Source organism: Myotis daubentonii, chromosome 5 (genome assembly GCF_963259705.1).
Source record: "Myotis daubentonii chromosome 5, mMyoDau2.1, whole genome shotgun sequence".
NCBI lineage: Eukaryota > Metazoa > Chordata > Mammalia > Chiroptera > Vespertilionidae > Myotis > Myotis daubentonii.
The window spans coordinates 47,684,459-47,709,408 of record NC_081844.1 but is presented as its reverse complement, the minus strand read 5'-3'; the positions used below and the strand labels follow the sequence as shown (position 1 = coordinate 47,709,408).

General features: G+C 36.5%; 1 protein-coding gene across 12 annotated transcripts in view; it reads right to left on the bottom strand.

The window, feature by feature from the left end:
• RAPGEF2 (Rap guanine nucleotide exchange factor 2) overlaps window positions 1–24,950 on the bottom strand; it is a 241,573-nt gene that overhangs the window by 106,922 nt on the left and 109,701 nt on the right. For 8 of the 12 annotated variants that reach the window (XM_059697740.1, XM_059697742.1, XM_059697744.1 and 5 more), the window contains 3 exons: window positions 5,836–5,911; window positions 3,581–3,748; window positions 1,175–1,192 (listed from right to left, as the gene is read on the bottom strand). In XM_059697740.1, the coding sequence (XP_059553723.1) occupies window positions 1,175–1,192; window positions 3,581–3,748; window positions 5,836–5,911 (262 nt within the window). Of the gene's footprint in view, window positions 1–1,174; window positions 1,193–3,580; window positions 3,749–5,835; window positions 5,912–15,598; window positions 15,772–16,762; window positions 16,909–24,950 lie in introns of those variants that run through there. The other 4 variants (XM_059697738.1, XM_059697746.1, XM_059697750.1 and 1 more) reach the window with 3 other exon arrangements.

Below are 24,950 nucleotides of genomic sequence, written 5' to 3'. Positions count from 1 at the left end.
GAGGATTAATTACGCACTGATATATCTTTTAAAATGTGATTATTTATTTTTAAAGTATTCCTTTACCAGGTAAAAGCTCAAAACACTGGTGTATTTTAAAAATTTTTTATACAAAGTTTAAAAATTGTATCAATTTTTTTGGATTTACCACATCATTTTAAAATTAGCAGTGCTTCTAAAATATAATATAGCAATCATGCCTCCTGTGGCATTTTAATATGTATGTATTTTTTTGTATGCAACATAAAATAATTGCTCCATTTTAATTTTAAAAATTATATAAATATTTCATGCTATCAGACAAGGTTATAATAATAGCCAAAGATATTATATTGATGATAGACTTCTAATGTGAATTAAATTATTTATGACCTTTTTCCTGTGCATTAAGAAACCCCAACCACAAAATTTTACTAGTTACTTAAATCAGTTTCCAGAGATAAATCGTTTTTAATTCCTTCATTCCAAATTTCCTGATAAACCCAAATTTGACCCACAATTTCAAAAGAGTATCACTGAAAATCATAAATTAATCATGTACTGGTATGAAAATGAGCAAAGGTATTATTATAGGCCTCTTGATTAAAATACAGAATGAAATAAAAGCATGAAATCTGGTTAAAAATAAAAGTGTAAGAAAGAAAACATAAGCAATTTTAAATTCTTATTTCCCTTTTGACTCAGCCTTTTTTCTGTCTGACTGTCATTTTACCATTGGTCTCTCAAAATGCTCTCATATCAGGATTCCCGAAATTTAAAGCTTTCATTTATAACATTTAAAATAAATTTCTAAGGAAATTTTACCTAAGCTTTCACACAAAAAACAAATAAACGTCTATTATGTCTGTCTGTCTTTCTCTCTTCATGTTTTTATTTGTAGAGGGTTGGTGAAGAACAGTGCTCCACTCATTCTTAAAAATAAGTAGGTTGCACTTTTATTCTTTCTTTAAACAAAGAGGGCAATTCATCACCAGACCTGCACAAATAATGCAGCCTGTGCCATCACCCAAGCCACTGATAGTTTCAGATTTTTAAGAGATTTTACTAATTTAGGGCAAAATACGAAAGAATGAGACTAAGCAAAACATATCAATATTATAAACTCATTATTTACAGTGCAAATTTACAAATAAAATTAGGTTAGTGTTAGGAGACCACACACAAATTACAATACCTGAGATTTAGTGCATTCCTTTGAGCCAAAATGAAATGAGTGCCATAGAGGAGGAAAGGAAAAGATGAACATTATCAGACATGCTATAGTACATCTGCCAAAATGAAGATAATGTTAATATTAGGTTAAGAATGACCATATAGAATTGGCTATATGTATAACATCCTCTCTGTTCTTCAGCCATGCACTTGAAATGCACTTGCAATCATTTAAAACCACCTATGAAGTATGATCATGCATCCTTTAAATAAGCTTTGCACCCTCAGTCCTACCCTACCAGGGTTCTTTCAGAGAGAAATATTTCTGTTAAGAATAAGTAAATATGACTTAGAGCTAATAAAGAATAATTATTTTTACTTTATTCTTTTTATTTTGTGGTATCACATATACAAAATTGCTTCCCTAAGTTAAAATATATTCGGCAAAACAATAATTATATAAATATAATTAAAACACAATTTGCACACACACGCACACACAAAAAAACCACAGGGTCCAATATTTTCAATTAAAGCCATGTTGTGGCCAATCTGAACTCATTTAGTAAAATTAATACCAACATTTCACATATTAGTAAACAAGTACATGATCCATTAGCAATCAAGTTAAATGTTTCATCCTAGCACAAATTTTCTCTTACAGAAATACCTGTTGACCAGGTACAACATTTCTTAAATCAAAATAACTTTAAAAAATTAATCTTATAATAAAAAACCCAACACTACACATTTTTAAAAATTAGTTGAAAATAGGGCAGTGATAAAGGGAAAGTGACTGAATCAGGCCCTGCTGGTGTGGCTCAGTGGACTGAGCATCATCCCAAGCACCAAGAGGTCACCAGTTTGATTCCCGCCCGGTCTAGCACATGCCTGGGTTTCCGGGTCTGTTCCCAGTAGGGGTGTGCAGGAGGCAGCTGACCAATGTTTCTTTCTCATCAATTCTCTCTCTCTCTCTCTCTCTCTCTCTCTCTCTCTCTCTCTCTCTCCCCTTCCTCTCTCTAATCTCTCTGAAATCAATAAAAACATACTTAAAAATTTTTAAACCAATCAGGTTTAACACTAGATTTTAATTAATTGGTACTCCCACTAACTATCTTAGTATGGAATCTGATATGGAAAAATAATTCTAAAGCAGAAAGAATAATATTAATATTAGTACATGGCTAAAATATATTATACTATTAATATGTACAACTATTTTTAATCTATATTCCCTTCTTCCATGATGTTCCATCAACACTAAAAAATACTACCTTCTTTTATAGACAATGGAAACAAAAAACCTTTCATAACTTTTTTTTAATATACCAAGTCTTTTCAACAAACAAAGCTGTCTTTATGATGAGCAAGAAGCAACCCAAATGAGCTCAATGAAAGGATTCAACTCTACAATTCATGTTAAATTAAAATAGTACATGGGTAGTGATAGAAGTAGAAGGGTAGCTGGTGATCAAAAGTGCTTAAATATTCAAATACAAAGAGCTCTCACAAACAAAACATATGAAGTGCGGGTATAAAATATATCACTTAAAGTTACTAAAAATTAAATATATAATTTTAATTCTATATACATTTTCCCACACCTTTTGCACTTATATTTTTTGTAAAAAGAAAGAAAAAGACAGGTTAGAAAAAGGTGAAATGTAACATAGCTGCCAATTATCTATTTTTATTTTTTCATATTTTTATTTTAAAATTAATATAAATGACTACTCATTTAATGGTATTACATATATAGATAACACATCTTTGGCCATATTATGATATATATAAGAATTCAAGCTATTTTCTTTTTGAAAATAGAAATCCTCAAGTATATTTGCAACTATTTTGGATTGGCTGTCAGGAGAAATATGGCATAGTATAGCCAGGCAGTAAAAATAAAATAAGAACTTTAAAAAGGTTCTAAAATTGCCTCTATCGGGGTCTAGTACAAACCACTCATCTGTGTCTTGGTTTTCTCAAACAAAAAATAGCCTCCTTATCAAATATTTACAAATAAGTGATAATTAAGCATTTAAGAGGATCTGTGAACCTATTAGAAATACTTTAGACCATCTTTCTATAGCTAAGTTTTGAATAAAAAACAGCTATGATAGCAGTCATTAAGATGGGGGATGGCTAAAATTTTAGATTAAGATAAGAACTTAAAATATCCCAGTCACAATTATACATGCTGATCACAAAACTGATCTTCAGAGAACATTTTCAGAAAAGGCTAAACAATGTCTTTTGATGTCTTATTTCAATGCTCTTTAAAACTATTCATATGATGTGTGTTGCCAGCAAAAACTGCAATTTGAGTAAGTATAGAATTATTCATCAAAAATATAAAGTTTAAATGTCTTTGCACAAAACTCCAAAAAAACCGAAAGATAAATAAATATGTCACACATGTGTAACTTACCGTATGATAGCCTCTAGGCAGCGGCGGTTTGCCCACAGGATAAGGATCCACAGTGTCAATAATTGTTTGCCGTTCACCTTTCTGGTTAATTTTTCTAAATCTCCTCCGAGACTGTCGATGAGAAGCCTGACGCTGGAAATATTCTTCATTTTCATCCATATAGTCCACCTGAAGAAAAAAAAGCCAAAAACATTTCATTTCTTCAAACATGATATTCTAAATCAAGATGAAATGCAGAATAAAACGTACAAGTAGTCTGCATTCATTCATTTTGCAAAGACATTTGTAGCCAAACTATCTAAACAGATTCTTAAGTGTTTTGGAACGTCACTGGAACGGATCGGTTTTGAGTAACTTTTCTTTTACAAAGAGGCATTTTCAGTTCCACTTAGGGACAATATGGGTAATTCTTGAATTTCCTGTGCTTTGAAAAGGAAAGATATTTTCAGTTAGTCTTTGTACTGATCTAGTAGTGGAAGAACTCACAGGATATATTACCACACATTATGAAAGCAACTGCCCCATTGTCAACTAAAGCACAAAAATGCTGATGGATATGAGGAAATCTGTAAAAAACAAAACAAAAACCAAATCCAAAATGACTGAAATAGGACTGCTAGCAGAATGGCTTTGGTAGATTCCCTAAGGGTTCCTCTTCCTACTTTCATTCTGTGGATTCAGTTTCTTTTTTTATAAATAGTGTTGTTTAAGAAAAATCCTCATTTCAAACATTTCAGAAACTCTGATGAATGGACTAATAGAGAATATGCTACATTAAGTTAATCCTCATCATATTGATATAATGAAATGTGATTACTCACTATAGAGGCATATTTCGATGCTGAAGCTGTTGTCACACTGGCAACCCTGGTAGTTTGTATACTATCAGCAAGTATAAAATTCTCAAGGAAATGTTGAAGCTCAAAAAGCCTTCAGAGAAACCCCAAAATAGCACTAATGGAGGTCAAAATTTCTAGGGGATGTATCTAAAATCTTTTCAAGATCTGTTCCAGCAAGGTTCTATTTATCTGCCTACATTTTTTTTTTTCAATCCTAAATCTTTAGTCACCACCATGCCACTTTCTCACTTAAGAGTAAATTTTGTGAAATTTTACCAAAAGTGTTCACTAGCTTTGACAAGGAAGTTCTCATTTCTGATGGAATTTTCCTGCATCATAGGGAAAAACCCTATTATTGTCTCTAAAAATAGAGTGGTAGTTTACCAAATACTTTATTAAATGTGAATTAAAAACTTCCATCATAATCTATATTAGGCCACCATTTATCTTATCGGGTTTTCCTGGTGAAGGATGCTGGATGAGGAATAATAGGATTATCATGTCAAATGAATGTCTACACTGAGAGTTCCTTCCATATCCTATTTTAGTTGCTGATTTTTTTTTTAAAAAAAGGGATACATAGTATGCTACTTTAAAATCACTTTTATATAGTAAAGAAGAATGTGACAGGTGTTTTGTAAAGCATCAAAAAATGTTGCTGCCCTGGCCAGCCTAGTTCAGTTGGTTGGGTGTTGTCCCATTCACCACAAGGTTGCTGGTTCGATTCCTGGTCAGGGCACATGCCTGGGTTGCAGGCTCAATCCTGGGTAGGGAGTGTGCAAGAGGCAGGCAATCAATTATCTGCTCTCACTTCGATATTTCTCCCTCTCCCTTGCTCTCTAAGAAATCAATAAAAAATATTTTTAAAAAACATTACTAATATCTATTTAGCATTATTATTATGTATATGACTTACCTAAATATGGTTTTTAAATCACACAGTTCAGCTAATAAGAGATAAAGATTTTGATAGACTGTTTAACCAGCAAACTAGTACCCCATTTTTATTTCAATTAGTTTAAAAAATTGAAGTGATTTCCTTATGGTAATTGTTGTCTGAATACATATCACTGTGATTCATTTTAAGTATCTTACTCACTTCGATCAATACTTGGAGAGCTAAAATCCTGTAATTCAAAGATTCTCCCTAAATTTTAATTACATGGTGTTATCACAGATTGATTTACAAAGTTCAAGCAGCAAACATTTAGGCATGTGTGCCCTTTAAACTTTCTATCTTTTTCATTTAATCGAATCCTATAATTAATTATGATTATGAACTCAAATTTATAAGTTATACAATAAATAAATCCACACTTATAAAATATGTAATACACAATTATCAGTGGTTTGTGAAAGTACTTTAATTGTATAACTTCTTTAAGGGGGGAAGAATGCCTTAAGGAGTAGTCTTACCACGATCATTTCAGAAGGCTCTAAAACAATGCATTCACAGCCACGCCTAAAGCTTCCTGCAGAACGCTTGCCAAAACTAGAAAGAAAAAAAGATTTAAAAATATAAAATTTAAGCCAAACCTCAAGATTAATAAATAAATACTAAAAACAATACAAGAAATACACACTGGAGAAAGAGTAATTGTCTTTAATCATTATTTACACAGAATGACAAGGAACAATTCAAATTGTTAAATTTCAGACATATACAGGGTGTCCCAAAAAATGTATTCACACTTTAATAGCTGATAGCTCAAATTTTTTTAAATGACACTTTTAAAAATATATATTCGTATTGATTTGGGGGAGAAAGGGAAAAGGAGACAAAGACAGAAACAGCAATGAGAAGGAAGCATTGATCGGCTGCCTCCTGCACACCCCCTACTGGGGATTGAGTCCACAACCTGGGCATGTACCCTGACCAGGAATCGAACCGTGATCTCCTGGTTCATAGGTCAGTGCTCAACCACTTAGCCACACTAGTCAGACTGATAGCTCAATTTTGAAATTGAAATGTATTTTAATAAACACTGCCTTATAGAGGAATCAAGATAGTGGCATAATAAACACGGTACTCGCATCCTCCCATAACCACGTCAAAATTACAACTATAATACAGAGCAACCATTATTCAGAACTGCCTGAAATCTGGCTGAATGGAAGCCTTACAACTACAGAATTAAAGAATTGAGACTGGTAGGAGGGGTGGAAGGGTGGAACGGCTGGTCTGACACCCACATGTGGCGTGTTTTTAATCGGGAGGGATAGCTTGCCTGAGAAGGCCTCCCCTGAGGAGCAAGGAAGGTGTGTCTGCCCCATACCAGACCCCTAGCACAGGGTTCCAGAGCTGGTAAGAGAAGTCCTGTAAGTTTGGGCTGTAAAAGCCAACAGGGACTGTAGTTGAGTGACACAGAGGCAGCCAGAGACCCAGGCAGTTCCTCTTAAAGTGCTCGTGCACAGACCTAACTTAGATTCACTCCCTCTGAGCTCTAGCACTGGATCCAGGGACATACAGGGAGTAACAAAATTATCTGACATCAGGGCAGAAACAGGGGGGCAACTTTCTTCCAGACGAAAGTGCTGGAAGAGAGGTCATTGTTCCTCTGCTGAGACCCTCCTCCACTTCCCAGAGCTGACTGGCAGGCACCATATTTGAGTCTCCATCAGCCTGGTCCAGACTATTTGCAGCCCCACCCAAGCTGTTTGCAGTGTCTTTTTCATATGAATGGCCCATCCTGGATCAGGCTTCAGACTTTCCTAAAAGCTCTCAAACAAGTAGGAGCTGAACTCAGCATGCCCCATACCTCTAGATAACTGGCCCCAGACCTGGCACTTGCAGCACCTTGCCAAGGTTCACAGCTTGGCCTCTCCTGGGCACCTCAAGCCCAATACAAGTAGCTGCCATCTTCAGATCACTCTGTAGCTGGTGCTTGGTGGCCCCTGGCAAGGCACAGGCAGTGGCTGACTTTGTACTTCCTGGGAGGCCGCAGAGCAAGTGCACCTGGTGAACAGCTTCATACCATAGCCCAGTGGTCGGCAAACCGCGGCTCGTGAGCCACATGTGGCTCTTTGGCCCCTTGAGTGTGGCTCTTCCACAAAATACCACATGTGGGCATGCACATACAGTGAGATTGAAACTTCATGGCCCATGCGCAGAAGTCGGTTTTCGGAAAGGAGATAGACAAAACAAGTATACAAGACGAGTCTGATTGGGAGAGTTGGAAAAGGTTGACCTCAGCGAATGTATCTCAATCAGATTGAGGACATTTTTAGCAAAGGCCAGCTTAGGAGTACCCTAATTAAGTTAATAACAATGTACCTACCTATATAGTTTAAGTTTAAAAAATTTGGCTCTCAAAAGAAATTTCAATCGTTGTACTGTTGATATTTGGCTCTGTTGACTAATGAGTTTGCCGACCACTGCCATAGCCGATTACAACTCTACCACATCCACTAGCAACACACTCCAGGGATGGAATTGGTGAGCACCAAAGCCCCACTGAAGCAAGTCCTGCTCCATGGGGTCAGCTCCTACACAGCAGCTCTTCACCTGTAGTTACAGCTGGTCCTCAAGGCCAATTGGCCTGGGGGTCAAGTCCTCCCAGTGACGCTAACAACAATCAAGGCTCAACTACAACAAGCCAGTGCACATAGGGGCACTCCCAGAATGCCCAGCTCAGGTGACTGGAGAGGCTGAGCCACTGGGCCCTACAGGACACCTACTACATTAGGCCACTCTACCAATTTCAGAAGACACAGCAGCTCTACCTAAAACATAGCAACAAACATAGGGAAGCGGCCAAAACGTGAAGACAAAGAAACATGTCACAAATGAAAGAAGAGAAATCCCCAGAAAAAGAACTAAATGAAACGGGAGCAAGCAAATTGCTAGATACCGAGTTCAAAACAATGTTACAAGGAATCGCAAGGAACATAGTGAGAATTAAGGAAATTAGTGAAAACATCAACAACATAAAAGGACCAGTCAGAAATGAAGGATACACTAACTGAAATAAAGAATAATTCACAGGAAACCAACAGTAGAGTAGAGGACACTGAGAATCAAATCAGTGATTTAGAATTTAGGAATCAAAAAACACCCAATCAGAAGATCAAAAAGAACAAAGAATCCAAAAATATGAAGACAGTGTTAGGAGCCTCTGGGACAACTTCAAGCATACCAACATTCACATCATGGCGGTGCTGGAAGGAGAAGAGAGGGAGAAAGAAATTAAAAATCTGTATGAAGAAATAATGACAGAAAACTTCCCATCTGGTAAAAGAAATAGAATTACAAGTCCAGGAAGTGCAGAGGGTTCCACACCAGAGGAACCAAAGAGGCCTATACCAAAACACATCATAATTAAAATGCCAAAGGTTAAAGACAAGAAAGAATCTGAAAAAGCAGCAAGAGAAAAGCAGTTAGTTACCTACAAGGAGCACCCATACAAATGTCAGCTGATTTCTCAACAGAAACTTTGCAGGCCAGAAGGGAATAGCAAGAAATATTCAAAGTAATGAAAGCCAAGGACCTACAACCAAGATTACTCTACCCAGCAAAGCTATCATTTAGAATTGAAGGTCAGAACTTCACAGACAAAAAAAAAGCTAAGGAGTTCATCACCACCAAACCAATATTACATGAGAGCACTGAATCCTAACCACCAGACCACCAGGGAACCTCAAACCAGTATTACATTAATTGTTGAAGGGTCTTCTCAATAAGAAGAAGAGAAAAATAAAAAAGGATAAAAGATATGAACAATAAAATGGCAATAAATACATATCTATCAACAATTGAAACCTAAAAATTAAAATAAACAAACAAGGAATCTAATGAACAAAATAAACTGATTTTAATAAAATAGAACCAGAGGCATGGAAACACAGAACAGACTGTAGAATCTCAGAGAGAAGAGGGGGTAGGATGGGAAGAAATTAACCAAAGAACATATTCATATATGCATTACCCATGGATACAGACAATAGGGTGGTGAAGGGGTCTGGGTTAGGGACCCAGATGCAGGAAGGCAATGAGGGGGAGAGGGGCGAGGTGATGGACATTTGTAATACTCAACAATAAAGATTTTTAAAAATTAGATTAAATTAAAAAATAAACCCTGTCTTTATAATTATTCAGAGTGTATATATACATTTTTGGGGGGATACCCTATATTTATCTGGAAAATTCCAGCACAATACTTTCAAATTAATAATGTAAGTAAAAGAGAATCAGTAAAAAATATGTCCCAAGTTAGGCTGTTTTAAATCATTCCCAGTTAGGCGAAGCTTTAGAATATTATAATAGGAATGGGAATAGAATCAATGGCAAATTATGAAAAATCCAAAAAAAATATAGAGTGTATGTAATTCTCTTCTATAACTTAAGAGGCTTGGGTTAAAATTTCTTTCACCTAAAAAGTGTATTTACTTCTCTAAAATTTCAAATCAATTTATGCTTAAATTTTTTAGAAAACGGTATTCAACTTATACTCTTTTTCCTTAGTATGGAAGCAATGAAGTGGCTATGCATATTAACTGCCCATTCTTCCTGAAAACTTGGCACTAGTGCACTCAGACAGAGCACCTTGGCACTACCTGTGAGAACCCCCATCTTAATACCAGAGCAGACGGATTCCCTCTGACCTAGCTTTGAGGACTAAAACCATGAGAAGATCCTGCCAAGCTCGGTAAACCTGACTTGCTCTACTATTACACCTCCCATCCCTGCCAGTCACTACTCCCGAATTCTTCCCTTCCCTCCAGTCAACGCTTTAGTAGCCATTTTTAATAAACTATCTTTGAGAAAAATATAAAAAACATGAGAAAAACTTCGTCTAAAGAACTATTTTATCAAGCAATTTTTCCAAGTTAGACATTTTGAGTGATTTCTATGGATATTCTTGCTCTGTTTGCAATCCTCTTTATAAATGGTGACACTAAATGCATCAAACTTTATGGTGAAAAAGTCATTAAGATGAAGAAAACAGGAGAGTCAATATTTCACTGTATCATTGTGATCTCTAGCCAACGTTACCATTCTCATATTCTGTATTTTACTCATTACTGAGATTATCAGGTTAGAGTAGGCCCTAACTTAGTCCTTCCCTGCTCCAACATTTTTTCTATGAAAATCAAAAACAGAATCATACTTAGCATATCCGAAAAATTCTTTTTTAAAATATCTATATACATCTAGCCATACATACTCAAACATACAAATATCCCTTGGTGTCACTGTCAGAAACAGACTATTAGTCCCATCAAATGCACTCCTTTTTGTTACTACGTCTTATAAGAAACTACGCAAAGTGATCTACAGATTCAATGTAATCCCTATTAAAGTTCCAAAAGCCTTTTTTGCAGGATGGAAATGCCGATCTCCAGGTTCATATGGAACTGCAAGAGGTCCTAATTAGCCAAAGAATTCTGAAAAAGAACAAAGTCAGAGGCCTCAAACTTCTTGATTTTGAAATTTACTGCAAAGCTGCAGTAATTCAAACAGTGCGGTATTGGCACAAGGACAGACAAAATGAAATAAAATTAAAAGTCTGCGAATAAATCCATATATCTATGCCAATGAATTTTGATAAAGGTGTGACGTTCATTCAACAAGGGGGGAAAAAGCTTCTTTTCTTTTTTTTGCTAATCCTCACTTAAGGATACTTTCTCCATTGATTTCCAGAGAGAGTAGAAGGGAGGGGGAGAGACAGAGAGAGACACATCAATTCGTTGAGCCCTGACCAGCCCTTGACCAGAATCAAACCCAAGACCTCTCAGTCCGAGGGCCAGTGCTTTAACCACTGAGCAAACCAGCTAAGGCAAGAAAAATGTCTTCAACAATGTATGAGACAACTGTATTTGCACATAAAGTTGGACTCCTATCTCTTACCATAAACAAAAATTAACTCAAAATGGATCACTTACCTAAATAAAAAAGCCCAAACATTAAAACCCTTAGAAAAAAAACAAACATAAGGATAAATACACTGGTGACCTTGGATTTGACAATGGATTCTTAGACATGACACGAAAAGCAAAGGAAAAATAGATAAACTGAACTTCAAACTTAAAAAATTTCTGTCTATAGAAAGAACATTATCAAGAAACTGAAAGGACAAAATCTAAAAAAAGGGGGAAAATATTTGCAAATAATATATCTGAGGAGGGTTTAATGTCCTGAATATATAAAGAACTCCTAGCACTCAACAACAAAAAGACAACCCAATTAAAAAGTGGGCAAAGAACTTGAATAAGACAATACACAACTAGCAAATAGGAATATGAAAAGTTGAGCCCTGGCTATGTGGCTCAGTTGGTTGGAGTGTCATTCCATATACCAAAAGGTGGTGGGTTCAATTCTTGGTCAGGGCACATTCCAAGGTTGTGGGTTCAACCTGAGGTCAGGCCCAGTCGGATCAATATTTCTCTCTCACATCTCTTTCTCTAGAAATCAATAATTTAAAAAAAATGAAATGTTGAATAGAAACAGACTCACAGACACAGAGAATAGACTGATGGTTGTGAGAAGAGAGGAGAATTGCGGGGGGGGTGGGTGTAAAGGGATTAAGAAGTACTAACTGGTACTTAGAAAACAGTCACAGAGATGTAAAGTACAACAGAGGAAATATAGTCAATAATACTGTAATGACTATGTGTAGTGCCAGGTGTACTTGAAATATTGGGGGGTCACTTTGTAAAGTATATGATTGTCTATTACAACATATATTTAATGTAAACTGTCACTGAAAAATAAAAATTTTAAGAAAGAACATGAAAATTTCAACATCCTTAGTCATTAAGGAAAAGCAAATCCAAACCACAATGAGATACTATTTCACAACTGATGATAGAGGTAAATGAGATATTAGAATGGCTATCAATTAAAAACATAATAACCAGTGATAAAGAGAATGCAAATAAATTATAACACTTGAACTTTGCTGGTGGGAGTATAAAGTGGTGTAGTCACTGTGGAAAACAGTTTGGCACTTCCTCTAAAAGTTGAACATAGAATTACCATTAAGATCCCTCAAGTCCACTGCTACATAAATAATAAAATACTGACAACAGGATAGCAAACAGATATTTGCACACCAATATTCATTGCAGCATTATTCACAATAGCCAAAAAGTAGAAACAATTCAAGGGTCTATCAACAGATGAATGTATTAACGAAGTGTGAGATATATATATATACATATTATACAATGGAATATTAACCACATAGTGGACTGGAGTCCTGACACATGCTACAACATGGATAAGCCTTGAAAGCATCATGCTAATTGCAATAAGCCAGTCACAAAAGGACAAATACTTTATGATTATAGTCATATGGAATATCTAGAATAGACAAGTTCATAAAGAAAGACAGTAGCCTGGCTAGTATGACTCAGTGGGTGAGCAGTGACCCATGAACCAGGAAATCATGGTTCGACGCCTGGTCGGCCAGGGTCCATGCCCAGGTTGCAAGTTCCATCTCTGGTCAGGGAGTGTTCGGGAGGCAACCAATTGATATTTCTCTCACCTCTCTCTCTCTCTCAAATCAATAAACATATCCTTGGTGAGGATTCAGAAAACAACACTAAAATCTCCTCCCAGGGGTGGTGATTTTAAAAGACCAACTTATCAAGAGAATTTTTGTTTGTATTAATGGCTCTGGGTTTCTTAGCAAAATTTCAGGACTTGAATAAGAAAAATTTGAAACTCCACTTTAACCAAAGAACAGCAAACCTTTAGGGACAGAGGAAGAGTTAAGTGTGTGACTGAATTATACCATTGATAAACCTGGGACCAAGCTCTTTTGTACATTAATTAAGCAATGAAGTAATAGAAGTTGTAGTTCAAATAACTAGGAAGAGATGAGAAAAACTAAACAAATATTACTGAAATATTTTACATCAAAGTTATGAAGACAGTCATTTTTCTGTTACTCAGCATTAACCTCATTTTATCCTTGACCATAAATTAGAGGCCACCCTCACCTTCACCCTATCTCTACATATATGAGGAAACAGAGAGAAAATTTTGCTTCCTAGTCCTCTTCCAAATAATCATTGGATACATTATACAATCAATATAAACTCTGTAATCAATACAGAGCTTAAAAGAAACTCACTAAATATAGTCCCTATTCTTTTTTTAAAAAAAATATCTTTTTATTGATTGCAGAGGAAGGAATAGGGAGAGAGAGATGAAACATCAGTGATGAGAATCTTTGACCCGCTGCTCCTGCATGGTCCCTATGGGGATCGCGTCCGCAACACGGGCCTGTGCCCGGACCAGGAATCAAACCATTCCTAGGTCACAGCTAACCACTGACACATTGCTGGGCTAGTCATTATTCGTAAGTAGTTTGTATTCTTTGGAAGATAAATACATAAGAAGCTCATATAACAGGCAGAACAGTTAGTATCATAAGTTTAATAAAAACAATGCCATATTTTCTCCTACAATTGTATCACAAAGCCAAAATGAATTTATAGAATCTCAAAGTTGAGAAAAAACTTTAAAAATTATATAGTAAAATGTCTTTCTGCATTTTTTCCTTCCGTTTTACAGCTCAAAGTATGCCATCATCTGATGCGCTACTCAAAAGTCCTGAAACATTCTGCTCTTAGAAAAAGGCCTCCAGTGATTATAATGTTTCCTATTCTTCCCATGAGAACTGCCCCTCTGGTTCAATTCTCATTTCACAACTGGAGAAACTAAGCCAACCTACCTAAAAGCCTTAGGTTAAATCAGATGCCCGCAATGCCGGACTGTAAGCGCAGGCGTCTGCTCTTGGTCTTAACCTTTCTCTTGCTTTCTTCTATAGCCCTTTTCTACATTCAGTAACGTAAACTCTAGTCTTTGAAGCTCCACACCTATGAGGAGTAATTCCAGGGCTGGTAATTGGTGCTGTGTGGGTAAATGTAGTGACCACATTTACCCACACAGCACCAACCCAACGACAAGTGGGGAACAGGGCTCTGCTGGATGGTGGATTCTCAGAGGTTGGCTAGGCTCGTACACTAGCTAGCTGAGGGAAAAACAGAAATCAGCTTTTGGAATTTAGAAGGCAATTCAAATGCAGCAAAAGTACAAATGACCACCAAGAACCTGGGGGTTACCCTGGACCCGTCAAAGATCTGGGTGCCAAATCTATAAAAGCCTAGCCTGCTCGGCAGCTGCTGCCAGAACTTCAACCAGAAGAACATCTGCTTCTTTGAAATGCCACTCATAATACCACATACCAAGATAAACAAAGATATTTTTAAAGTTTAAACTCCTTAATTTTTAAAGTGACATAGCTTCTTTTTTAACCTTGAATTAAAATATTTTTCAAATTAATCGCAGTCTTCTAGTCATTTCAGCCCTTCTATATGTGCATACTTATCTACTGTACAAGACACAAATATAAATACACACATATGAATAATTGTCTTTCAAAAACAAGCAAGATGTAGATAACAGTTACTAATGAGACTTGGCCTATTAGGAAAGTGGTTTGAAAGACTTGGCATAAAAACCTATTAGCCCTTTCTATACTAGATACTAGCCTTTCATAAGAGGCTATAAAATCAGAGAGAGAGAAGATAGGGAGAGACAGAGAAGTATGGTATATGTATTTAAGAATGCTGACCGTCTTCTGATTCTGGACTGTATGAACATTTAATTATTACAGACTATTTTAAATCCTTCTAAATTGTTCGGTGTAAATACACTGTGAAGCCTGCCTCTCGACTATTTAACCTCAATGTATTTCAGAGTGCCCTTATAATCTTACATTAAACAACCAAAAGTGACAACTAAAAGTGAGGCAGATTCACTCTGGTCCAATCTATTGGTTCTCTGAGATATTCAAAGAAAACAACAAAAACAACCTCACAGCATATGATTAATGCAAAGACCACTTGCAGGATAATAAGCAGAGTATTCCTAAATGCTCAGATGTCCTTAGCACAACTAATTTAGGAATTGTTCCTCAAAAAACAGTTTAACAATCCGGATTCGCATTCCCATTACATTAAACTTTTTGCTAAACTTTTTGTATAGTACAAAATAAGAATTACAAATTGCTCCTAAAATTAAAGTTCAATATTTTCAGAGGTAGAAAAATGAATGACTCTGTAATATCTAAAATGTGCAGAGGAAAGAACCGAATAGCCTCGTAAACATTCTTTCAAGTTCAAGGCACACAACAAGAAAGTACAAATGTTTGATAATATAAAGTCTTACCTAGTTCTCATAAATACCCATAGGTAATGACACACCACACAGGGTGCTGCAGGCTCTTGCTCTGGTCAGGCCATCCTGTTCTAAGTTTCTGTGACCACATGTTCCCCACCCAAGTTGATTCAAGAGCACTTTCTACCAACGTGAGTTTCTACGAAAGGCAGTCACTGAGCACAGAAGCCTCTTCTATCGGGTCTCTTTGTATGGGCCTCCACATTCTTGTTGTGCGTCAGAACTGCCCCGTGGAATGCAATGCTCAGTATCGGAATGTAAACTTATTCATGCCAGGCTATACCCCGTGGGGGAACACACAGCAACCATACTGAGATTATACTGGCAGGCAAGCCTAATGCAGAGAGTGATTAAAAATGTAGTGCTCTCGATATAAATGGTTCCTACTTTCATTTCTAGAAAATGATAAGCAGTTAACTAAATTTAAAATCTGATCAAATGACTGTAACGATGCTCCTAAACCAAAAATCTATGTATTTATTTTGGGCTTACAAAAAATATTCACGACATTGTCTTTAGATAGCAGAGGAGCAATTAACTTTAAGAAAAAAAAATCTAACAAGAAACTGCTGATGCCATTAATTCTATTCTCAGAAATCAGTAGAATATATCAGAATAAATTTTAATAGAAGTATAAGTGGAAAGTGGTTTGAAAGAGAGTGTAAAACTGCATTTAATCTTTTTTAATATTTTATCCTCACTCATTTGTTCAACAACAAAAAAAGGAAATAACAGCTATTTGAAACAAAAACATATACAACACCAAGCACACATTTGAGTTGTGTGTGTATATTACAAACTGTTCATAAAGCATGGCCTTTAACAGGCTCCTATTTCAGTAGTAACTACTGGGGAAAACTAAGCATACAATTAAGCTTCCCTAAATCTGTCTCAAGGCTCATTTAGAAATATTTTAACAATCATCACCCTGCACAAATTAACGGAGGTTTGTTCCCTCTGCTCAGTGAATCTCAACATTCAACCTTTGCTTATAAAAACAGAGCACACGGGAAAAAATTACAAGCGAGGGCCTCATAGCTGTGTTTTCCACCTCTGTTCAAGTCTCGGTAGCCTGCTGTCTATTTAACTACAAAAGTACTAAACATTTGATATTTATGCTAGTAACATTTTAATTCCTTAAAAAAAAAATCTAACCTGCACTGTCTTCAATAGTATCTTTGAAGCAATGGCACTGCCACCTTCCATGAGCTCTTTTCTCTGCAGCAATGAGCACTCCCCATTTCCCAGTGTATTTTCTCTCAGTGAGTCCACGCGGCGGCTGGAGCTTGAGCAGAGAGCCAACATTCCTTCTGACGGCTAATTTCCTGCTTCGATGACCCACCCACCCCTCCTGGCTGCCGTTATGTGTCACGCATGTTGTATGGGCACTGTTTCCGCATACCAGCCTCATGACCTCAGCGGCTGCCTGACAGACGCTCTTTATCAATTTCTATTAATTCATTATCTACTCTCTTGTAAGTCAAGGGCAAGTAGGAAAATCTGCAATGTCTGCTCTCCTATGAGTCTTCAAGGTCAAACCCTTAGATGTGCTCTGCAGTGCAATTTTGTTATTAAAATTTACTCAAGCTGTGCTACACACATTGCTCTCCACCAAAGGAATGCTGAATTGTATACCTGGCTTGAGGGATTAACATGGAAAAGACCAGCATAAATTTATATCAAAACAACATGGGAAAAGTTGCAAGAAGCTGCTTTGCCTCTCGTCTTTCCATTCAAGAGTAAAAAGGTGGATCTTACCTCACAGCTGTGCTGGGGTGAAGAGAGCAAGCAGTTTTTCTCTCTTGCCACAATTTAAACCAGCAAAGGACAGTGGTGTGATGAGGACTACACTTTGGTGGTGTCTAAGTCCTCGTGACCACACTGCGAGAGAACAGCTCAGCTAAACTGATCTGCTGCTATCAGTCTACACAGTGGCACAAACAGGTCTCTGCTGATCACAGTGCTTTGTACGCAGATGGCAGCCGATCAGTTTGTATAAAAGTTATGGTCCATAACAGCTTTCCCCTTCAGCATGTAGACACACGCCTTTTCCAAAAATGCCTTTGTTAAATGTTCACTTTGCATTGTGCACAGCTCATCGCGTATGTGTGGATGAGACAAAGAAGCTTAGCTCTCAAGTATTATCTAAAAATGACCAAAAAGATCTATGTAACTTGTCAATGAGAAAAAATGGTAGATGAATTCAAATGAATTGTTGAGGTTAGCCCTAAATCAGAAAGAACCTGAACTGATCTTAAGAATCAAACAAGATCTCAAGAATGCCAACCATGTCTGATATTCTTTAAAGTCATATGAATGGCACCAAAACCCAGCCATCAGCCTCTCAAAAACTTGGCATAGGCCATAAGAGAAGTTGAAATAATAGGCCTGTCTTTCTAAGGGTGAACCTGAATAATTAAGTCTACTTGAGTAATATTGCATTAATAAAATTTGTAAGTTAAAAAAAACAAACACACTTCCAAGAAAGGAAAAGTATAAACTCACACACATATATAATTTCTTACAAAGATATCAAGAACAAATGTCAATTTATTTAAAGCATCTGAATGAAACATGGACATTACTCACAAGCCATACTTATCTTGTTTCATTTTGTTTTGTAGGGTAGTTGTTATATAGGTAATTTTTCCTTCTAATTCTACCACTACGTAACACTGGTATATTGTTTAACCTCTGCTACAGATCTTCCCTTATAGACTGAGGTAGTAAAAACCTACTAATTATCATAAAAAATAAAATACTTAGGAATAAATTTGATAAAGGGTGTGCATGACTTGTACATTAAGAACTACAAAGCACTTCTAATCTTGCAAAAGGAAATTATATAAGACAAATAAATTATGAGATATACCAGGCTCATGGTTTGGAGGGCTCAATATTGTTAAAACAGTACACCTTCCCAGTGCAATTCCAATCAAATCCTAACAACATTTGGCAATGATGGACTGATTTTAAAATTAAAGGCTAAGATATAGAAAAGTTAAAACAATTTTTATAAAGAACAAAGATAGGGATGTAACTACATAATTTCAAAAGTTACTATAAAGTAACACAAATGAAGACAATGTGGTATAAGTATGACATATGGTGCAATTTAGAACAGAAGATTCCAGAAATAGACCTAAACAACTATGGTCAATTGATTTTTAGCAAATGTACTCAAGCACATTAATAAATATTATTTTCAATAAATGGTCCTGAAACAACTAAATATCTGTATGTAAAAACATAAACCTTAACCCTTAACTTATACATAAAATTAAATCAAAATGGATATCATACCTAAATGAAAAATCTAAAACTACTAAATTTCTAGAAAAACATGAGAAAGCTTTTGACATAAGGTTATGAAAAAATTTCTTAAACAGGACACCAAAAGTACAAACTATATATAAGAAAATATTAACATAATGGACCTTCATTAAGATGCAAAGTTTTTACTTTTAAAAGGTATAATAAAGAAAAAGGCAGAGAAGGATCCAAGATGGAGAAGGAGGTGGAAGTTACACTCACCTCCTCCCAGAGCCAAACGGTAATTACAACTAAAATATAGAGCAATCAACCTGAATAACCAACTGGAGACTAGGTGGACAGAAATCTTATAACCAAGAATTTAGAGAAGAAGCCACATCAAGATTGGTAAGCAGGGCAAAGATGAAAAGGCCCCGCACCCACATGCTGGGCTTTCAAGCCCAAAGCACCAGAGCTGGAAATAGGTGTCCACATTACATCTGGTCATGAGAATCAGCAAGTATTCTGTCCATTAGGGAGAGACGGGAGTCTGCTAGAAACCCAGGCCCCCTCTTAGAGGACTCCAGCAGCGGGAGGGCCACTCAGAGCAAACTGAAGTCATGTGAGGAGAGATAGTGGAGTGTGTGGCTTGGAGAGAGAACTAAAGGGACAGCCCCCAGAGTTCCTGTGCTGAGTCTCCCATACTGCACACAGAAGCCATGTTTCCTGGGACAAGCACTCCCCTCCCTGTGGCATCAGCCTGGGGAAATGCAATAGCCCAACTCCCTCTCCATGTTGCCTCACCCTGCTGAGCTCATGCCCTGTGGAAGAGTCAGCTGCCTGGCCATGGAGTAGAGGTCCAAGTGACTCAGGGGGTGTCAGGAACTGAGTGGTATTGCTCTGGGCGAGAGCTAGTCCTCCCAGCCTAGTGCCTGACCAGTGCCTCCTGAAGGGAAAATCCATTAGCCCCATCCTCCCAATGCCCCACCCTGCCAAGATTGCACTCTACAGAATCGTCAGCAGCTGTGGCCAGCTTGGGCCTATGGTACAAACTTTCTAGGAGGCTACTGAGGAGGTTTGGACAGAATTGGGGACAAAATGAACTGTTTATCTCTAGGGAAGGTGCCAATTTTCCCTCACACACCCGAACTGTACCCTGAAACTCTGCCCCACCACAAAGGTTTGCAGTCACTAAGTGGGTGGTGGCTGGAAGTGGTGTGCCCATCGCATTAGTGATGTAGAAGACTAGGTAGCACCCGGCTGGTTTGGCTCAGTGGTTGAATGTCAACCTATGAACCAGGAGGTCAGTTTGATTCCCGGTCAGGGCATATGCCCAGGTTGTGGGCTCAATCCCCATTGTGGGGTGTGCAGGAGGCAGATGATCAATGATTCTTTCTCATTATTGATGTTTCTCTCACTCTCCCCCTCTCCATTCCTCGCCAAAATCAATAAAACTGTATTTTTTTAAAAAAGGAAAGAAAAAATAGAGGAACATAGTTATAAAGAATAAAATGGCAATAAATACATACTTATCAATAATTACTTTCGGTGTAAATAGATTAAGTGCTCCAATCAAAAGACATAGGGTAGTTGAATGGATAAGAATACAAGGCCTATATGTATACTTTCTACAATAGACCCATCTCAGAACAAAACACTAAAAGTAAGAAGATGGAAACAGATATTTCATGAAATTTAAAAAATAAAAAAGAATGTTGTGCCCAGATTTCAAAGTTCCCAAGACCCCCAGGGAGCCCGTCAGTCCGATGCAAAAGCAAAGAGTCATTCATTTCAAACCCGGGTGTGGCTCCCCTGCCACACTCACCGATGCAACGGTAAGCTCCAGTGGCCGAGAGAGAGAGAACTCTGTGCGGAGAGAGGTTTTATAGGGGGCTGGGGCAAGGGGAGGAGAAAGGACTGTGGGCCCTGCCGATTGGCCAGGCACGAGTCGGTGTCTCATTACACAGGATGTGGTCATAGTGATGGCGTGCACTTCCCTTGACTATTTTCCGGGAAGAAGCTTGCTGAGCACATGGCCAAGGTAAGATGGAGGGCATAGCCCTTACCCTGGGGCAAGGTGGAGGGCGTAGCCCTTACCCTGGGGCAAGGTGGAGGGCGTAGTCCTCGCCCTTTCAATAACAGCTGTAGTGACTCAGTGTTTGAGTGTCAACCTGTGAACCAGGAGGTCACGGTTTGATTCCCAGTCAGGGCATATGCCTGGGTTGCAGGCTTGATCCCCCAATCGTGCAGGAGGCAGCCGATCAATGATTCTCTCTCATCACTGAAGTTCCGCTCCGCTCCCCTCCCCCTCCCCCTCCTCCTCCTCCTCCTCCTTCTTCTTCTTCTTCTTCTTTCTCTCTCTGTCTCTCTCTGTCTCTCTCTGTCTCTCTCTCTCTCTCTCTCTCTCTCTCTCTCTCTCTTCCTCCCTGAAATCAATAAAGATGTACTGGGAGGGAAAAAAAGAAAAAGCTGGGGTAGCAAAATGTATATTAGACAAAATAGACTTTAAAGCAGACTTTGGTAAGAGACAAGGGACATTATATAATGATAAAGGAATCAATCAAACAAGAGTATATAACCCTTATAAACAATTATGAATCTAAACTAGGAGGCACCAAATGTATAAAGCAAATCTTGATGGACATAAATGAGAGATTTTAATACTCCATAGATGTTAATGGATAGATCTAGACAGAAAAGCAACAAGGAAACAGCAGTCTTAACACACTAGACAAGATAGATTTAATTGATATTTTCAGAGCATTTCACCCCAAAGCACCAGAATATACATTCTTTTCAAGTGCACATAGAACATTTTCTAGGATACTAGACCACATGTTAAGACATAAAATAAATCTCAATAAATTTAAAAAGACTGAAATCATATCAGGTATCTTCTCCAACCACATTGCTATGAAACTAGAAATCAATTATAAGAAAAAAAGCAAACTGAAAAACACAGAGACACATGGAGGATAAATAACATGTTACTAAACAATGAATGGGTTAACAATAGATCAAGGGAAAAATCAAAAGACACCTTGAGACAAATGAAAATGAAAACACAAAACACAAAATCTATGGAACACAGAGAAAGCACTCCTGAGAGGAAAATACATAGCACCACAGGCCTACCTCAAGAAAGAAACAAACAAAAATCTCAAATAAACAATCTCACCTTTCACCTAAACGAACTAGAAAAAGAACAAACAAAGCCCAAGTGAGTAGAAGGAAGGAAATAATAAAGATCAGAGAGGAGATAAATGAAATACTCTAAAAAGACAATACAAAAGATCACTGAATCCACGAACTGGTTCTTTGCAAAGATCAACAAGATTGATAAACCTTTAACCAGATTCATCAAAAAACAAAGAGATACAAAATAAATAAAATCAGAAATAAAAGTAACAACTGTCACCACAGAAATACAAAGGGTTATAAGAAAATATGAACAACTATATGCCAACATATTGGAAAATCTCGAAGAAATGGATTAATTCTTAGAAATATGCAATCTTCTAAAACTGAATCAAGAAGAAACAGAAATTCTGAACAGACTGATTACAACTAACAAAACTGAAGTAGTAATCAAAAAACTTCCAACAAACAAAAGTCCTGGGCCAGGTGGATCCATGGGTAAATTTAGCAAACACTCAAAAGAATTAGCATCTATCCTTCTCAAACTAGTCCAAAAAATTCAAGAGGAAAGAACACTCCCAAGCTTTTTCGTTAAATATATATTTTTACTGATTTCAGAGAGGAAGAGAGAGGAGAGAGAGAAACATCAATGATGAGAGAGAATCATTGATCGGCTGCCTCCTGCACATCCCACACTGGGGATCGAGCTCGCAATCTGGGCATATGCCCCCAGGAATTGAACCGTGACCTCCTGGTTCATTGGTCGATGCTCAGCCACTGAGCCACACAAGCTGGGCTCCTAAGCTCATTTTAAGAGACCAGCATTATCTTGATTATGAAACCAGATCAAGACACTACAAAGAATGAAAATTATAGGTCAATATCCTTGATGAACAGATGCAAAAATCCTCAACAAAATATTAGCAAACCAAATCAGCAATATCTTTAGCCCCAATGATGATCCCATACACAAAATTCATTACATGTAAAGATTTTTTAAAATTCACTTAAAAGGGATAATGATTATAAAAACCTAAAGGTTCTATTCACAGAAACTCCTATTTCTGTATTTCCTAAATTATATAACAAGTTAAAATTTAAGATCAGTTGACAGAGTGGTAAACTGAAATGGCCTCAAGATTCCTAATAACAATTATTATTTCATACCACAAATCCATCATGGCAGAAGAAGACCTCTGAGGTATATATATATATATATATATATACACACACACACACACACACACACACACACACACACCTATACGAATCCTGGAATACATATGATTTACACTGATGAAATGAAATACTTTCAACTTAAATATTTCCTATTTGTAAAACTGAATTAAGTATAAATACTTAATGATGGTTTTCTAAATTCACCTTAATAAACCAAAACATAATTTTATTTTTTACTATTGGGTGAAATTGGTTAATAAAATTATATAGGTTTCAGGTATACAATTCTACAATACATCATGTGTATATTATATTGTGTGCTCACCCAAAGAACAACTTTAAAAAAATAGAAAAGTATTTGAAAGATTTTGACCAATGCCCTAATATTTTATGTATATAACAATATTCAATTAAGTAATAATAGTTATCTTTTTATAAATTCAATTTTTAAAAAATTATACTTTATATTCAATATTATTTTGGGTTATTTTCAGATGTACAGCATAGTGGTTAGACAATTTTCATATACTTTACAAAGTGATCCCCTTGATATTTCCAGTAGCCACCTGGCACCATTCATAGTTATTACAATAATATTGACTATATTTCCTATGCTGTACTTTATATCACCATGATTCTTCTTTAACTATCAATCTGTACTGCTCAATCTCTTCACCTTTTTCACCCAGTCCTGCACGCCCCTTACTGGGGACCAAGCCCGCAACCCAGGCATGTGCCCTGACCAGGAATTGAACCATGACCTCCTGGTTCATAGGTCAACACTCAACCACTGAGCCACGCAAGCCAAGCTATGACAAAGTTATCTTAATGAAACTAACACACTAGGAAGTTTATAGTTATTAAATATAAATAAGTCATCGATAAAAAAATAAATTTAATTGCAAAAACACCTAACCCCTATGAAACCATAAACGTGTGGCAAAAGTCAGAAATATCTAAGGAAACCCATAAGTTTTAACATGTTAGACTTATAGTTCATATTCTAATCAGTAATAAATATTAAGCAGATAGTTTTAAAACCCACATTATATTTAAATTTTAACACAAGAAAGAAATTATATGCATGTCTAAGCTATTATTTTACATTATTTATTTCAACTATTTTTACTCTTCAAGCACTATTAAACATTTTTCAGTACATCCAAAAAATAGTCAGATAGATAATATAGAATAAATTTACTTTCTTTAACCTTCAAATATATAATTTTGTTGGCTTTAACATATATTTAATTATATATAAATATATTTATACAATTTCTATATGTGTATATATAATTTAATTCATGATACAAATAAAAAAGAGGATCCCTGAACTATGACTAATTGGAAATTTTAATTTTATAAAGACATTCTGATTTCACCACATATAATTTCCTTCACATATCAATCTTTCTCTTAACAATATCTTTCCTCTTGTTATTTTGTTAGTGTTCTCAGTACTAAAGTGTGCTTCTTTAAACAAAAACAAATTTAGTTGCTATATATGTAAGAGACTTTGAATTCATAGGGTAAGACAGTAATTCACACATCCCTCCAACCCACCCTGACCCCCAAAATAACTGGCACAAGCAAGGGTTGTGAATTCCTTTACACCTAACAGCAGATAAGCAATTCCAACATTTTACTGAGAAATACAATACTGTATTTCACTGACACACACATCAGACTTTAAAACCTTTACAAAATATAAAATTTACTTCTGCAAGAGAAATCCAAACATCACTGCAAATAAGGATTTCTAGGGTGAACTCAC